The following is an 18,635-nucleotide window of genomic DNA, read 5'->3' as shown; positions in this document are numbered from 1 at the left end:
AGCCCCAGGGGAAAGGCAGTGGCAGGCAGGCTGTCCTGCCACGTGGCATCCATGGAACAGTGTCTACAGATCTTCTGTTTGACACTGTGTTACCTGGGAGAAACCAGCCACCTGCCTACCACCACGTGGTGCCGTTGGAGCGCACAGCCTGGGATACCCGACAGCCTTCCCGTGTCTTCTTCTGTGCCCCAGCCTCCACAGCCAGGATAAATCTCAATTATTTGGCTCCATTATCAACCTAATTCTATTCTCTCTGAAGGCAGTGGGAATAAGCAAGCAAAAACAATGACTTGAACAGAAGAAGATTAAGGCCTTGACACCTTTTTTGCCACCTCCAGTCACCCACAGATTATTTTGTGGAACATTACTCTGGTATTTTCCTGTTTGCTGGTGAACATGCTGATCTGCCAATCCCCATCCCCTCCACGGGTTTGCTGGTCAGTGTAGATTAGTGAGGTTCTGCTGGAATGTTTCACAATGAAAACAGGAAGCATTGTTGCATAACAAGAAAGAAAAAAAATTAAATACCTTCATTTTCTATAGTGTCAACTACATTGTTGACAAGCTGTATGACAGTCACTATGGAAGCTTGCAGGGGAGGGAAAGCAGAAAATAAAGGGAGGGGAAGGACAGCTTCATGTTAGTATTTAAAACACACATCATATGTTACCACAATAAATTGTTTCAAACAGACAGAACTGACATTGGAAAAATAAAAATAAAAAAAGACTGCCAACGAACGCATGATTTATGCAGTGGGTCACAGGACATTTCATTTCAGATAATTCCATACATTTTCACAACGGTGATAAATTCCAAACCAGCATTTCCAGAAAGGCATATGGGATGATGTGTATCACCTCATAAATTCAAGCAGACTGGCCAGCTGATTCAATTAACCAAAGCAGTATCTTGTCTACCTGACACTAATTTCTAATCCATTCTTGCTTAGGGGTCTCCAGAGACAGTGCCACGTGCTCCAAGGCATCATTATCTTTTAGACCATCACACCGTCTGAAATGGCGCTAAGCTCAATCTATTTCCTAAGAGGAATGTTTTACTTATTTACCATTTGGGCTCTGCTGTGTAATACCTCTGGGACGTTAAGCAGTGCTGCTGTAATTAGGAGGACACATCCAAGTAGGTCTGGTTCAAATTTGGATCTGTGTTTGACAGAATATTTTCACAAATGCTTTGTGTGTTCTCAGCAGGTGTTTTACGAAAACATAGTTTTCCCTTCAAGTAATTAATATAGACTGTGCAATTTTTTCACATGGAGTCCAACAGGCATACAATGTGTGGTCCTCTAGATGATCTGCATTTTGGACCAACTAACACCCCGGTCTTTGAGGACTTGAAATAAAACCCACCAAAACCAGAGGGAAAGCTCTGATTCAGTGGATACTGGATCTGTCCCTTTTCCTTTGTCTTTAGTTATGAGACTACCAATTGCTTTGGAGCTGGCTAAGAAGGGGACCAGAAATGTTGGGCAAGACATACTTTTTTGCTTCATACAGCCAATAGACTTAGAGGTCACAAGAAACCTGTTATCCGTAATAGGGCCATTTAAATATATGTTGAGTCTTTTGACATCTTTGTTAAATTTGGGGCATGGGATCAAGGATGTAATCTGATTTCCTCACTCTTTGTGAAGGCTTGGCAAAAAGAGCCTTGATAAACCAAATAAACCACGTTCTATAACTACGCTGAGCACATCTATGCCATCAACAGCACTGGTAATTGTACAATGGAGACTTTATTGTCTACTGCGTAATAAACATTATGGAAAAATAAGAGACTCCATGTAATTAGCTGCTGTGTCGGTGGGAAAAGAGGTGGAGGGCAGCCATAAACCGTAACAGGAAGAAGATCAAAAATCAGTGCCAGCAGAATGATCACTGCAGCTAAGGGCTGGCTCTGCTGGGAACCCAGCAGAGCATGTTCATGGAAGGGAGGAAGCTTCAACCCCAGGCAGCTCAGCACAAGGCAATACCCAAATTCAGCATTGCTTGAGGGTAGGAAATTCATGTCATCAACAGCAGTTCCTTGGACTTCCCAGCACAACCAACCATGGGTCTGCAGTGAAATGGTAACCTAAAAATATGCTTTTGTCATGTTCCCCTTCATTGAAAATAGCTTTACCATGGAAACTTGTAACTTGCCTTGGAAGCGATTCTCAAAATATTATTGCTGCAAGTGTGCAACATTTTTTTTTTTTTAATTTGTGACAAATAATATGGTTTTATTTTTGGTCATTGAAACCACTGCTAACTACTCGCAGCAAGACTAGGGGAGCTGAGCAATGCAAATGCAGTACAAGTAAGATTTAAAAAAGAAAAGTAGGCTCAAAATCACCCTCAAAAAGAGTTTGCACAGTGAGATAGTCCCTACTGGATCCAGCAAGGGAAGTCTCCAGGCACCCTGGAGAGGGTGAGAAGAGGCTGCCTGTGCCTGATACAAACTGAACAGCACAGGGCTGTTCACACCTTCTGCGGGATGCCTCCCAGTGCTTCTCAGGTGCAAACCAGGTTTCCCCAGTTGGAATCGATTGACCAGTCTCTCCAGACAGTGTTGGCACAGTCCTTTGTACAGCAGTCTGTACAAAGTCTGTCCCCCCAGGGCAGCACCCGCCAGCATCGCTCTCGCCTTGGGGGAAGGAGTTTGGGGAAGGAGCAGCCCATCCTCCATCCCCAAAGAGTGAGGATGCTGAATTGCTTTTATTGAGGTTTCACTGACAACTTTTTAATCTCTGCAGGGATGTGAAGCACAAAGAATCAGAATGACAGGAAGTGAATGGATTTATGGCTTCAAAAGGGATATCCATTAGCCCTTATGTACATGTATATGAGTGTGTATATGCTTACTTATGCTTGTACTTATATTTTAAGCTCTTTCACTGCAAACCCTTCCTGCAGCTGCAAGAAAAGCAAAGCATGCAGTCTTGCGTTGACCTCTGCAAAATGACTCGGATGATTTAAGTTTCCTCCCTAATTCTTCCTGGAGATATGGATTTGTTTAGACCCTGAATTAGAACTGTTATCTCTCAAGGCCGTATTTTTAATACAGCTTTCACATAAAATGAGGGGGCACAGAAAGTCCAATCCAGCTTCGGTGGGTACCGTGTCACTGATATAGATGGGGGCAGAATCACGTGCTAGAAAAGCCTAATTAGAATTTGGAAGACATAAAAAATAATCTCGTACAATAGATGATTACCTGAATAATTATTCTAAAGGTAATTATAATATAAATGTGTATTATTAAAATGCTCATAATTCAAATAATTATTTAAAAAAAGCCTGAATTTTTTTGGGGGTGCAGTGACAGAAAAGAATAGAGAAAATTGACAAAAATACTCATGATGCTTCAGCCACAGCTGAGCCAAAAGGAACTGCAAGTGCACTTCTCTTTAAGTGCATTTTCCAACGTTTAGGAGTACCCAGGGAAGAGCTGCATGACATGACTGAGGAACTGAGTCTCCAGACAGTTCATTAACTGGCGGCTGAGGAAACTAAGTGCAATTTCTTTGTGCTAATCTTTTTCCGCGTATCTGAATGAGGCTTCCCTGACATCCATCATCCCTCCCTGGCAGAAGCACCTTGCCTTTTCTCAGACCCACTGCTCAACATACATGGGCCGTAGGAACAAAGGTTTGCTCCGACTTTGTAGGCCTCTCTCAGGCTGTGTATGACTCTGCCCATGTCACCTGCTGAGATAATGATGTAGGACATGAGAGCAGGCAACGAGCATGCACTGAGCAAGGATTTAATGGTGCTCTATTGTTCGCTCAGCTGTGATTGCCAGGGAGAGGCCAAGCCACCAGGGACTGACTCATCTGCTCACTGCTGCTGCTGAGCACCAGCAGTTTTGTTGGGACCATGAACGAGACCTGGCAAACGGCACACAAATTCCCTTTAATTTGACTGATGAAACATGAAAGTGATCCTCTTCCAAGAGGGAAAATTATAGAATTACTACAGGTTCACTTGCAACCTATGAGTCAACTTATATCTTGGTAGCATGACTCTGCTGTATCCCACTTCTAATTCACTGTAAAGCTTTGTACTGATACAACAGCTCCAAACATCAAGATTTTAATTATGTTCCTAGAAATTAAGAAAGGGACTCAAAGTCAGGGTTTGAACCCAGGACTTACTGACTTATAGCACCATTAAAGGGTTTTCTAGATGTCACCTAAATGTTTTAAATAATATTAGAAAGAGATTTAAATAGCTTTTTCCTCGGCATAATAAAGATAAAACCATTTCTTACCATTATCATCACCGGAATCAGACTGGAAGGAGCTGAGGGACTGTACTTCGGAGTTGCTGCCTTTATTACTTCCTGCAAAACAGGTCACTTCTTCAGCGTCATCAACCCCTTTACCTTCATTGACAGCAAAAACAAAGCAAAAATGGTACTCTCTAGGTATGTACATTTGTCTATTTATACCACAGAGCCATTTAAATTCTGCCAACAAGTAGCCTTCTATTATTTTTGTCAGAATAAAATTATTTCCTTCAGATAGAGGAAATGACCTATTGGTCAAGAAGGCAACTGATGGAAAATACCTAGACTTTTGAAGTGTTTGAAGCCCAAAGAGTCTTTCAAGTGGCAGACACCACTGTAATCAAGTAAGAAACATCTGTATTTGGTATTGCCTTTTTAGATGAGATGTAGTCTCAGCAGCAGAGAAAATTTTGACTTAAAAATGTGGTATAAACATCTTATACAAGAGATTACAGTTACATTTATCTTTACTGTTCATTTCCTAATATGAGAGCCTCATTAAAGGCTCATTCAATGCTCAATAAAGTTATTGTGCATCTTTTTATTCATATCAGTGGCCCTTGGATCAGGTTTTAATGGCTCCACCACTGACTTATAATAGATTACTTTGCTTTTCATCAGGGACATTTAGTCTTGACAACTCTTACACAGTTTAGAAATGTAACTGCAGCCTATGGTATAAATTCTTATGTAATTAAACACACATGAATAAACACATTCACCTATACATTGTATGAGTGGCAACAAGGAACACAAAAAGTTATCCTCTCTGGTAAGCACTGATATAGCTACCTGAGCTAATTACAAATGAAGAAACTCAGGTGCTGCAAACACAAAAGTACAGCTCTCCACCTGCTAGCTGTAGATATTTCTACCCAGCATGAGGCACCTCCATACAGTAAAGGCTGATTTGCTCCTGCTGAGAAGCAGGGTAGGTAGTAGAGGGAGCGAGTGCTGCAGTAACAAGGCTGCACTGCTTCCCACTCCTTGACAGCTGAGGTCTGTCTCCATGGCGTGGCCTCACGCTGTGCAGAAATTCACACAGATACCAGCAGTGTCTGCGGCAGAAACACCCAATGAAATACAGAACAGAGCATGTATGGGGGCTGGTGTGCTGATGCTTTCAATCAGCAAAACTATATTTAATGGTTTGACAGGTCAACCACAACACAACTGTGAAACACAACCCAAAGAAATGAAAATTAATTCCTGTTTTTCACTAGATGATCTTAGCCCATGTGCTGCCTTAGAGGAAAATGTGCAGGTCAGAGCACAGGTATGAGGCAGTGCCAGATTCCTCTCTCTTTCTCTCAGTTCCTATTGCCTAAAACTATAGGAGTATGGAAGTTTCTGGATCATGGAGTTTGACAGTTTTGGTTATGGCTGTGTTGCAGTAGAGTTGAAGATGCAGTAGGGGAAATGACTGAAAAGACAAAACATCATAAAAAACCCCCGTAAGCTAAAGCAAACATCTCCCAGTCCTATCACGTGTTCTGGCTTGCAAGGATAGACAACATAGGGTGTAACTCTCTCTCAGCAAACTGGTATTTCCTGCTATTGCAGAATATGTGAAATTTGCTGCATGTCCAGTAACTTGTTCAGGAATGGAGGGGGCACTGTGTTACCAGGTGAGAAACCATGAGAGCACAAACAGGGTAAGCGTGGGGATCAGAAGTTCTGTGATCACTCTGATACTGAATGCAGATGGGAGTGCAATGGACTGAAAAGGTGATTCCTATAAGTAGCGCATAATTTTCTGCTTCATTTCATTGACACTGGAAGTAAAGAATATTAGTTCATTTGTCCCTGTTGCAAAACACGATTGCTTCTTGCAGAAGGTTTAAATGTTTTTAATTCCCTTGGGAGACAAACTGCACAAACCTAGCAGAGTTTGTATTTGAGAATTCTGCCCCAAATTATTTTTTCCGATAGAAAGATGATTGCATTGTAGCACTAGAAGAACAAACGCTCAGAGCATTTACTCATGTGCCTTCTGAACAAGTGAAATAAATGCCTTTAGTCATACTTAAAGCATAGAAGTAGAGGTCTTGTTCACCTAGTTTAATTATAACCTTTCAAAATGAAACCAAATCACTTCTTGTGCAAGGTTCTGCACCTGGGCCGGAACGATCCTCACCATCAGTACAGACTGTGGGGTGAGGTATTAGAAAACATCCCTGAGGAAAGGAACTTGGAGGTGCTGGTGGACAAGAAGCTGGACATGAGCAGGCAGTGTGCAGCTGCAGCCCAGAAGGCCAATCACATCCTGGGCTGCATCAAAAGAAGTGTTGCCAGCAGGTCCAGAGAGGTGATTCTTCCACTTTACTCTGCTCTGGTGAGACTTCACCTGGAGAATTGTGTGCAGGTCTGGAGCCCTCAGTATAGGAAGGACATGGACCTGATGGAGTAGTTCCAGAGGAGGGCCACAAGGATGATCAGGGGGTTGGAGCACCTCTGCTATGAGGACAGGCTGAGGGAGCTGGGGTTGTTCAGCCTGGAGAAGAGGAGGCTCCGGGGAGACCTAATAGCAGCCTTCCAGTACCTGAGGGGGGCCTACAGGAAGGCTGGGGAGAGTCTGTTTACAAAGGCCTGTAGTGATAGGACAAGGGGCAATGGCTTTAAGCTGGAGGGGAGCAGATTTAGATTGGAGATGAGGAGAAAGTTCTTTACTGTGAGGGTGGTGGAGCACTGGAACAGGTTGCCCAGGGAGGTGGTTGAGGCCCCTTCCCTGGAGATATTCAAGGTGAGGCTCGATGAGGCCCTGGGCAACCTGGTCTAGTTGGGGGTGTCCCTGCTGACTGCGGAGAGGTCGGACTAGATGACCTTTGGAGGTCCCTTCCAGCCTGGACAATTCTATGATTCTCTGATTCTTGGAGATATGTAACCGTTGTCAGTGTATGAGGTTGGAGCATTAAGAGTACCTGTGCCACTGCACCTGCTGCACTCTGAAGACAAGCCTTACCTATGGCAGGGAAGAGCGAGACCGGCATGCAGCGGTACTTACTTTCCGTCCCAGCATCCCACGTGCTCTTCCTGATGGAGTCGCAGTCGGAGCGACAGGGAGACACGGCGGGCAAGTTTGGAGCTACGCTGCACACCACCACCCCCCGCCTGGCCGTCAGTATTCGAGGGGACTCGGGATGAAATGTGGTCATCTCCTGGTGCTCCACACCAAGCCCATCCACTATCTTGTCCAGATTATTCCTTGAGTCACTCTGGAAGCACGGGGTATAAGCCATTGGCCTCACCGGGACCTGCGGAGGCCCAACCTCTTGGTAGATATTTCTGGTGTCTCCGCTGTTCCTGATGTTCTTGAACTGGATGCCGTTGCTCTTGTTGAGCAGGGCAGCAGTGGCCGGATCCTGTACGAGCGTGATGTTGTTGCGGGAATAGTTCTTCCTGAATACTTTCTTACGAAAGATGATAAAGAGGACGATCAACACAAATATGACAAACAGAACCACAGCTATTCCTATCAGCTCCTCCTTGCCGACGTATGAATGCCCAGCTTGTATATTGGGAACCACCACGGGGCGAAGACCACAGTATTGCCCCACATAGCCAGGGGTGCAGTTACACAGAAATGAACCAAATATGTTGACGCAGGAACCACCATTTTCACATTCCTCTCTTTCACACTCATTGATGTCTTCTTCACACCTTAAAAGAGGAAAAGGAGAGTTTAGAGAACACCTAGCAAACAACCCAGCTTCTACATGACAACTTATCTTGTGAAAGTGATGCATTACAGTTAACACCTTGCTGGTGCTTGGCAAATGATATTATTATCACATTATTTATTAGTATTTAATTTTGTCTACATCTATTCCATGGGTTTTAAGATAATATAACAGAAACATCAAGAAGGAAGTAAGAGTTTAAAGCATCTGATAGGAAAAGGCCCCTTGACTCTAATGAGGCTCACAGAATGTAATAGAGAATTTCAGACTTTTCATATTGTTTTGGGACCAACCCATGGGATTCAACAGAAAATATTAGGAGGATTAAAGGAAAAAATAGTTGAAAAAAATACAGTAAAAATATCAGAGTACTTATTTAAGAGAAGAAGAGGATATACTGTGTAAAATTATTTAGGGCTGTAAATAAAATGAGCAAATATTAGAGAAGCAGGGGGAACCTTAAAGAGAGAGGAGAAATGGAAAAAAGAGGTGATTAAAAAAAAAAGACAGAACAAAAAGTACAAGCAGTACACAAACTATATTAGAAAAAAAGCATGTTGCTGGGAAGGTCAGGGGGTTTTCTGTTTGTACACCAGATACATGATCGAGGTTGGGATTTTAAAAAATCACAGAATCACAGTATGGCAGGGGTTAGAAGGGACCCCTGGAGATCATCTAGTCCAAGACCCCTGCAGGTCTACCCAAAGCAGGCTAGATAGGAACACATCCAGGTGGATTTTTAGTGTCTCCAGAGGAGACTCCACCACCTCTCTGGGCAGCCTTGTTCCAGTGCTCTGCCACCCTCAATGTAAAGAAGTTTTTCCTTAGACTGAGATGGAATTTCCTGTGTTCCGGTTTGTGCCCATTAAAATGAATGCAATAAATTTGGCTTTCATGTCAGGGCCAAGGTGACTAAATAATTGATTCATTTAAAAAATGATTACGTAGCAGCTTCCACAGGCTTTATGGGATTGCTCAAAAAGCCTCTAACACTTAGGTGTGCATATCTGAGTGAAAACTGTCTGGAGATGACATCCCGAAACACTACTTTAGGAGGCCAAGTTCAGAAAAGCATTTCTGAACATGGCAGCCTCATGCATTTCTCAGCTGTCCTTAGCTTAGACTTGAAACTAAGTTTTGGGTTATTTTTTGCTAGGTGAATCATAGCTTTTGGGTACAAAACACCCGATCAAAAAGACCACCTTTGGTGAATTGAAACTGTCCTGTGGCCCACCCGGAGAGGATCACTTACGTTACTCCCGTCAGGCCATTTTTGCAGTTGCAGATGAAAGCGTTGCCGATGGGATCGCACGAACCTCCGTTCCGGCAGGGGTTTGGGAAGCAGGCTGTGATCTCCGACTCACAATTCCTTCCTGTGAACTGGGAGAGGCAATTGCACTGGTAGCCTAGGAAGTGAGGGACACAGAGAAATAATCAGAAGCCTATCACTGTATAGGTCAGGAGGAAAGGGGATCTGTTTGACTACTTTACTCCAAAAAAACCATATAGTACTGTGGAGGAAAGGGGATGTTTATAGTCATTCAGGTATATGGTCCACACTAACGCCAGTTGAGAGTTTGTTTATGGATGTCTGGACAATTAGGGCTCATGTCTACAACCAGGGACCAGAGGAATCCCTATGCAGCCCAGACCATCCTGATCATCGTGATTCAGATAAGAATAAATGTCATCCATGAACAAGTCTGGTCACAAGAAATATTCTAGATCAAGGGTGAATCTCCCAATGTGTTTGAAAATTCAAACCATATTTCCTGTTAGTGGCAACCCACACTCCTTTAGGGGTTTCACTGAAGAACAAATACCTGAGCTAAGAGCTTTCCCACATCTGCCTTTCACAAGGATGACACAGTAGGGATGTGACAGCAATAAAACACATGATAGTGATAGTTACCACTTCCATAAAGCGCATCACACAGGCATGAACAATAACCTTCATAATACCAGCTGACCTGGGCAATGCCAGCACTAAACTGATTATGTGCAGCGTGTGCTATTAAGAGACTGATTAATCCCTGGCTGCAATACATCAGACATAACTCCAATCAAGTGGAGGGGGATCCGGTAGGGGATCAAAGTCCTACCTCCATGTTTCTTGCCAACAGAGGAGTAACACTGGAATAAAAAAAAGCTTTTAAAGCCATCAGTTCACTCTGCCAAGTATCAAATGGCAACTCTCTTTTCCCCCCCCCTCTCTCTGTGTGATTTCATATGGCACAATGCCATTAATAAAAACTTTATTTAAGGTCACAAAGAAATTCAGTGAGGCAATGCATCTCTGTGTTGTGAAATAGATATTGAAATCTGAGTGCTTTTTCACTTGAAAAGAGCAAGGAACATGGAGGCAGTCTCTGGGATGGAAAGACTCCTAGACTAGAGCTGTTGATCCAGCAAAATTTTCCTGGACATCTGTAAAAAACTTCTCTGATTTTTAAAAAAACTGCTTACACAATCCAATTGCCCCAAACAGATGTTCAGGCTCCAGTTATGGGGTTCACATGCTTACTGCATATAGCATGTTAAGCAACTGGAACAAGGACCTTCCTGCCGTTAATACTGCTGGAGTTAGAGCTGGAGTGGTTGAGTTGAACTCAGCTCAGTGTCAAGATTACTGGAGATCAAGCTGATGTAGCTGAAATATTATCCCTTAATGGTGAGCTTCTAAAACGTATTTTTAAAAACTTCCTATATCTATACATCAAAAAAAAAGCTCCAAACATATTTTAAAAGTCACTGATCTAGGAAACAAGGCAGGAATTTCCAGCACAGTTACAAGGAAAAGGATTCCATGGAAACACTGTGGAAAAGCCCAGTGGAGGCACGAGGCAAAAGCAATTCTGCATTAAGACTCCCACTTCTTTTATGTCCTATCTGGTTCAATTTGCCTTGGTCAGTTACTCTGATTGAATTCTTTCTCGAGGACATGCTTTAGAGAACAAGCTTGGAACCAGACTTGCTGGTGTATTCAGTCAAGAGTCCAACCCTATTTAATTGAAGATAAATGAAATAGATACTCAAATATCATGCTGTTTTGTTGTCCTGCTAGAAGAAAGGAGAGAGAAGCACCGCTGTTTTCAAGGTTGCAGAATTCAGAAGAGAGATGATTCAACTTTGGGGATTCCTAGCATTTTGGTCAGCATCAGCAAGGCAGCGATTATTTTTTGGTGTCTATAAGCATAACTCACTCAGACAATGTGAGCAACTCTCTGGACCTGTAGAGATCTGGGTCTGAAGAATTCCCAAACTGCAACTGCACCAGGTGTTGCATTTTGATAGCATCCCTACGGAAGATTTATTGTTACTTGGCAAAGTAGCTGATCTAGAAATACTGTAAGTAGAAATCACAGCATGAATAAATAAGGCTGTTTCAGTACTTCGTTTTATGACTGAACAGTGACATCTATAGTTCAAAAATTTACAGTAATGTTTTATATATTTTTTATGATCGAAGCGAAATGAAAATGTTCAATTCCAATATAAAACATTTTATTCATAAACAAATCTGTTGCCTTACATAATAGGAGAATAGATATATTCTTCTATTTGTTATCTGATATTTTAAACCTATATAACTTTAAAGTGACTTTAAAAACCAACTTTATGTACCTAAGTTACTAGTTGTCAATCATTTGTTAGACAAAGCCTTTGAATTACTTTCTTTTCACATCTTGTGTTTATTTCAGCTGATTAAGTTCTGGGTTCTCAGTCTGTAACATATTCTGTTACAGTTACTCACTGTAGAAAACTAAAGAAATATTGATTTGAGAAAAAAAAATAATCCTTTTACCACAAAGTAAAAAAGGAACATGGGTTTACTCACTATTACTATTGCCTATTGCTTATATTAAAGATGCACCAGCTTCAATTCACATTTTATACTAAGAGGAGATGAAACTGAATGCTCCAGATGGGTCAGAGCTCCATTGGGCAATGTATGAACAAGACCAAAATATATAGTCTGCTTCTGAAAGCCTACATTTTTGACTGCATTTGATTTAATGACGGTGGAACACAGTCAAATATTAGAGGACCGAAGTATTCAGCATAGATTCTAAGTTTAGGGATCAAAGTTAGAAATAAAAAACGGCAATAAACCAAGATATTTATCGCTGCTTTTCCTCCCGTTGGAAGCCCTGCCACACACCTGCCAACTCTGAGCCACTGGCAGCAGACAGAGGACTTCCCCGTGACACACATGCTGGGAGCTGCAGAGCGTTCACCCGGGAGGTCTCCAACACAGCAAAGCATATGTCGAATTTCATGGAGTAGGGAAGTGAAGGGCTGATAGGATGGCTCAGCACGCACCATACAGCGCCCCAGCCAGAGGACTTGCCAGACCTTTTATGCTTTTCCCAACCTCTCAGCAGAGGCTGCAGTTCTGCCCACTACTGCACACTGTAGCCACATGGCCATGGACAAAGTACAATTGTAAAGAAAACCCTTTTGGTCAGGAGCACACCTAGGGCCTAACAAAGAATTTTTATTATGCTTTGAATTTAATATCCCGGTAATGTATCATGCTTTTCTTCCCAACTGTTTAGCACAAGAATAATAAGCAAACTTCCCACATCCGAGGACAACAGAGCTGAAGAAAAGGCTCGGCGCCCTGTCCTCTCAGCAGGGGATGAAAAAACCCTTTCAAGCAGTTTAGCCCTTGATGCTGTTCACACTGAAGGCACTGGAAGTCTTGGAAATTCACCAACATCTAAGATCGTGCAGTTCATCTGAGTTCCCTCCAAGAGATATAAATATTTAATTTTGCACACTGATGCTGGAAAGTGAGGATCTGCATTCTCCGAAGCAGCAAATTTTGTGATGTCACCACTGTGTTGCTTCAGTGGAAAACAGTGGGAAAAGACAGAAAGCTCTGGCAAACACATCCACAATGCTGCTGGGGTGGGACCACAACACCCTCAGCATGAGCCGCAACAGCTGACCCGAGAGCAACACAAGCTTTGAGCAATGACATAGCCCTTTAAGGCTATACCTACATTAATTAGCAAGCCCTGCAGAGCAGGGGGGTGGGTCTGTGGAGCAAACCAGTTGCTGCTGAGGACCCAGAACCCTCAGTGCACACATTTCAGGGCCTTAGGATCACATTAGTTGCATTCCTGGTGCACATCTTCCAGCTCAGCAGCATCCACAGGGAAGCCTGGTCCTGCCCTTCGAGACCTCGCTTCTCCACAACAGGAATCACAGTGAGAGGGGATGATCAGAAGATACGCATCAAAGCTCACTCATGATCTAAAACATTTAAGTAGACATATCCCTCTCCTGCCTACACACAGTCTTGCGCTTTCTGGCTGTTTTATAGGGGGGCTTCTTTCATGCTCCTCCACTAATCTGAGTCCCCCCTATGTCGGTGAGTCTCAGCTTCTCACTTTGACTTCAACAGCTTCTCCTCCTCCTTGTTGGCACGTCCCTGTCCAGAGGAAAAGGCATTTTTCAGCCCAGACCTTACCAAAGAGCAACATGCTGTAAGCGAGGACACCACACAGCTTTCCTGCCTGTACCTATGTTTCCTTGGCACTTAATAAGCAGAGACAGTGGCAAAAGGCAGGCACGGTGCCATCAGCAGATGGGACACCGTTATGCAGCGAACGTCTCCGTTGGTAGTGTTCCCAGCCTGAGCATCTGAATGTCTGTCTCTCCTCAGGTTTACTTGGCTTTATTAAAGAGGATGCTCCAAACTGCTGCCAATTCTTTCTCTGAACATGTGTATGCTCCTGTTTCTATCCATCACATGCAAGAGGAGCTGGCTTTTATCTGTTACGTGCTTTGGCTTTTGCCTTTGATCTCCCCATGTAGTTTCTCTCCCTGCTGTGCAGCCTGACCTGACAAAATCCATGGCCAGAAGCAGGCCTGCCCCTGGCCCTGCTCACAGAGCAGTTTATGGCACACTAACCGATGAGAGGAACTCAAGGTGAAGAGGATCTCTCCCAGGTCCAAATACAAATGCCATTTGCATTTTGGTATGTTTGTAGACCTACCAGGCCTTCAAGAACCGTGTGTTATTCAGCCCTACATATTTCTGCCACTTCAGATCTAAATTATCTGTCTTCAAACAGATGATTGCCTCTTGCCACTAGTTGAGATGAAAATGAACCTCAGTCTTAGTTAAACCAGTGCTCTCTATGAAAGTATTGGTGTGTATGTGCTTTGAAAGTGGGAATTTCAATCCAGATGTCTAAAAGCATAGTTATAAAAAAGATTAAAACCCCCAAAATTTCTAAAAAACTTTTAAAAATTAACTGACTTGTATTTGGTATGCTGACATGACAGTATGCTGGTTTGTGTGTGTGGAAAAGCAAGATTGAGAATATAAGTAGGGCCAGGTCAGTGCCTGACTATGGTATTAATACACCCATTTTTCCCTATTGTCATTCTTATGAACTACCTAATCCTGAAAAACACCCATGTGTTAATGTTGCCAACATTCATAAGAATACGTATTTAAACTACCACCTAAGTGCCAGGTTGCATTTTTTTTCCTTTTTTAGATTTTAATCTGTTCATAAAAATAAAAGGAAAAGAAAAAAGATGCAAAAATGAGAAGGGAAAGCAATGACTTTCCATCCTCACAGTCTGCCCACAGTTCTTGACTCAGTAGATATTTCTGCTCAAATGCTTCATGTTCAAATAAAATTGCATACTCATGTAAGCCATGTACTTCAATCAAAGCCAGATGCATATAGGGCTGATCAAATTAAAAGGAAGTAAATATACTTATAATTGCAGGCTTTACAAGCACAAGGTTTCTCTCTGTGGTTGAAAAGCTTGGCGCAGTGTTCGGATTTGATTACAGTAAAGCTTTCTATTGCTGTGATTGCTCATGTTGTTATTCATGCAGATAAACATACATTTACTATTGGCAGACCTGCTAACGCCACTCTATTATTAAGGTTGTGTGACATTTCCCATTTTAAGACCTCATATTCAGCAGCTTATAGCTTAACCACACTTTAAACACTTGGTTGAATTTTCTTGGGAAATTTCAGTCTGCAGAGCCAAGCTGTTTCTGAAAGTCATGCTGTTTGTCAGGTTTCAAAATGCTAACGACTTTCTTTAAAAATAGTTTTACTGACCCATACTTACTGGTAGGGGCTGTAAAGTCTGGAAGAATGTGGCCTATATATCAGGGCTGTGGTTTCTAGCGTCTCCAAGAAACTGGTCCTAAAGCTGTATATAGCTCTTTCTGCTAGGATTCTCCTGAGCTGCCAGAGCTGGTGAGTGCTCATCCCCCTTTCCCAGAGCTTTTTAAGCATGCACGGGATCTCCCCGCGGGGTCCTTGGACACATACCCTCCCCTTAACCACCGACAATGCTGGGCATACACTGCTGCCATGGGACTTGATTTGGATCTGTGGGAACATATACGTGCAAGCAGAGGTTTGTTGTGGTTATGGTCGCTTTCTGCTGGCCCACAAAGCAGACTTTGAAAGCAGAGAAATTTCGCTGTGCTTTCAGTGATGCCTCGGAGCATCCGAGCTACCCATACATCCTCCTGCAGGCTAAGATTCTGAGTCAGGACAAAAGGGAATGGCCTCAAGTTGTGCCAGGGAAGGTTTAGATTGGATATTAGAAGAAATTTCTTCACCAAATGGGTTATCAAACACTGGAACAGGCTGCCCAGGGAAGTGGTATAATCGCCATCCCTGGAAGTATTTAAAAGATGGGCAGACATAGTGCTTCGTGACATGGTTTAGTGGTGGTTTTGGCAGTGCTAGCTTGGTGGGTGGACTCAATGATCTTAAAGGTCCTTTCCAACCTAGACAATTCTATGACTCTCACCTCGTCCTGTTCAATACGCAGGGAGGTCAGACAGAAAGAGCCAGCAGGGGTCAAACAGCCCTGTCCCAACTCTCCTTTGGGGCAACTCCTTTGCCATCAGTCCCCAGCCCTGTGGAAGTTGCTGTGAAGGTACCCGTACGAACCCCAACAGCAGCAGCGTGGGCACACTTCTGGTGCATACTAAGCATTGCTTTAGCAATTCCCAAAACAGGCCCAGAATATCACCCCATTCCCAGACCCGCGGGGTGAGGTGGAAGGTAATCAGAGGCAGCTTTTTATTAATGGTGAACAGGGCAGTAGGCATTTCTACTGAAAAGAAGATCTCAGAACAGGAATACTATTATGGAGGTTTGTGTTTTAGATGATCAATTTATGCAAATTATATGCAGATTAGATGCGGCCTCTTTGAATTCTGGCATGTAGCCAGCAACTCTTTCATGTTATAATGTTGGGTAACCTTTGCTTGACTGTTTTCTTTTAAAGTTAGCTATAAATCTGAGCTTTCTTTTTCTCTCTCCTAATTTCCTTGTAAAGCACAGTAGGGTTTTTTGTAAGAAAAAGGATGTTAACAGTATATGAAATCTGCTCTGTAAAATTCAAATTAGAGGATTTATTTATTAAAACAAACCCTATAATTATGCCAAATACTTTCTGCTTGAGAAAAGGAACATTAATCTCCAGAAACTTTAACAGGAGGATAATTTAATAGAAAATGTTAGTCAAGAGATCCTGATGCTACTGAATCACCTGGGATTGGGAAAAGGACCTTTGCACGGTATATTTTTGAATGCCTCCCCCCACCAAAAAAAGGAAAAAGCTGCCATTATCTTTCTTAAGATAAAAAAATGAAGAGTTAATACACATTTTTCTATTTTAAATGAAAGTCAGCTGCTAACATCTATGTCAGTGAATTCAACATCTGGCGATTCTTAAATGCACGTTGCAATTTGTGGCTCCACAGCCAGCACTGGCAATGCTGTTGGTCTCTCCGGCCTATGGAATTTAATTACGTGGCCTTTTTTGCATATGGAGGACGCTAACAACGGAATCGCTTTGCCTGGTGGAAACTGAAATGCCCATGCCTTCTCCTTGTGGGCTGGGCTGCAGAGCCCCTGACGTATAGTCAGGGCTCATTGCGCTGGAATTATGGCTTTATAACAATCCTTTATTTACATACACTGCTGAGGCAGTAAAAACAGCAAACAGATTTTTTAACGGCAGGCAGCCGAAACATCCCCGCAGGGCACGTGCCCCCTCGCCGAGGCAGGAACGCAGGCAAGTTAAATCAGTTCTGCGACTGCTTCCCAGCAGCGAGTTATGTTGACGTGAAAACGGTGCGTGCCGTTCCAGTAATAAAATGGGTCCAATCTTCGGCGCCGCCTGTTTCTCCCCCACCCCACGTCTCCCCCCAGTCTGAATTGGCATGCACATGGCGCGGGAAAAAAAAAAAAAGAATTACTGTAAAGCGTTTTGTTAGAAAGGTTTCAATTTACTCATCACGAGATTGCTGAGCAATACTGTAAATAGACTATAATAAAATCAATAGAAGGAGCTGTTCTCATGCTTCCTAGGATGCTAGGCGAATGGTTAACCTCATTTGTTAAGTATGGAGTCTGAATCAAAGCCATGTTACGTTCATGTACGTATTACAGCCGTATTTCCTAGGGGTTTAAATAATCTTGCTTAGCAATTCTCTCAGAGGCTTCAGCATCCTTCTGCCTCAGAATGATTTTCTTTAGCCCTTGTTGTGCAGCGCTCATTTTCTTTCCTTCCCTTTCGTAAATAAAGAGCCTTAACAACACACACACGCAGCAACACTTGTCCTCGTGCTGCACATCACACCCTGCCTCGCTGGTGCTGTGCTTCATTCCTCCCAACTCTCCTCCCACCTCCTTCCACGGAGAGCAAAGCCGACAGCATCCCTGATGCACCCTTTGCCCTGGCAGGGGAGGTGGCTGAATCAAAGCCCAGGATCCAGAGGAGATGGCAGCTGAGATATCTCAGCACCAGAAAATTCACATTGCCAGGACTTCCTCTACACGGGCAGGGTTATCCAAATTAGAATCTTCGGTCTGACAGTCAGTTTTGCTCAGGTCTCAACAGATTTCAGCCTTGAAAACTAAATGGTTCTCAAGTTTAGGAAGTTCCTGAAGTTCAGAAAAATCTATGTGGGAGAGGGGGGTCAGAAAGGAAATATGAGAACAAGGCTTAAAACAATGAAAACCAGAAATAACAATTATTGGTGCAAGGGAACAGCATGGACACATTAAAGCAGAAAGCCCCGGATGGTGGTTAAATGCTCCATAAAAAAAGAGTTTAGTGGCAACTTCCCTAGGGAACCGTGACCAAAACCACTGACGATAACTGGATGGAAAACTCTGAACTTGCAGAAAACCTCTCTTTGAGCATCCTCCTTTTAGGATAAAGTTTTAGTCTGCCAGGAGAGGTGAACAATGCTGCCTGCTAATACGATATGGGGAACTGGAGGGGAAACCTGTACACTAGAGAGAGAGAACAGCCCTAGAGGAAAGGTCCTACACGTATTCCATTTGCCTTTTTCCTGCTAAGACGCTGACTGTTCTTATGGCCTGGTAACCTGTGCGCTGCGTTACTGGGTAGTAAGTCACTGGCACCAAATCACACAAGCCACCATATAACCACTGGATAGGAAACTCCGACACGAGCACAGTTTAAATCAATGCCCTATAAACTTTGGATAATATTACTTAGACCTTGAAGCACTCAGGCCTCCGAGGAAGCTGTAAAACACTCTTCTGGGAGGTTTATAATGGGGCGGACTCACTATTTTCCATGCAGACATGTAATTAAATTATTCACTTGCAAAAGGACCAAGGT

The 18,635-nt window shown here is 43.1% G+C and overlaps 1 protein-coding gene across 2 annotated transcripts in view; it reads right to left on the bottom strand.

Moving 5' to 3' along the window:
• Positions 1–18,635, bottom strand: part of FAT3 (FAT atypical cadherin 3) — a 430,327-nt gene that overhangs the window by 3,663 nt on the left and 408,029 nt on the right. Inside the window, exons 23-26 of one of the 2 annotated variants that reach the window (XM_014958334.1) lie at positions 9,223–9,376; positions 7,295–7,950; positions 4,273–4,386; positions 529–588 (exon numbers count right to left, since the gene is read on the bottom strand). In XM_014958334.1, coding sequence (XP_014813820.1) covers positions 529–588; positions 4,273–4,386; positions 7,295–7,950; positions 9,223–9,376 — 984 coding nt within the window. The remainder of the gene's footprint in view (positions 1–528; positions 589–4,272; positions 4,387–7,294; positions 7,951–9,222; positions 9,377–18,635) is intronic. The other variant, XM_014958335.1, reaches the window with a different exon arrangement.

This window comes from Calidris pugnax, unplaced genomic scaffold (genome assembly GCF_001431845.1).
Source record: "Calidris pugnax isolate Ruff unplaced genomic scaffold, ASM143184v1 scaffold252, whole genome shotgun sequence".
NCBI lineage: Eukaryota > Metazoa > Chordata > Aves > Charadriiformes > Scolopacidae > Calidris > Calidris pugnax.
Note: the sequence above shows the minus strand (reverse complement) of the source record. Positions and strands in the feature narration are given on the sequence as shown.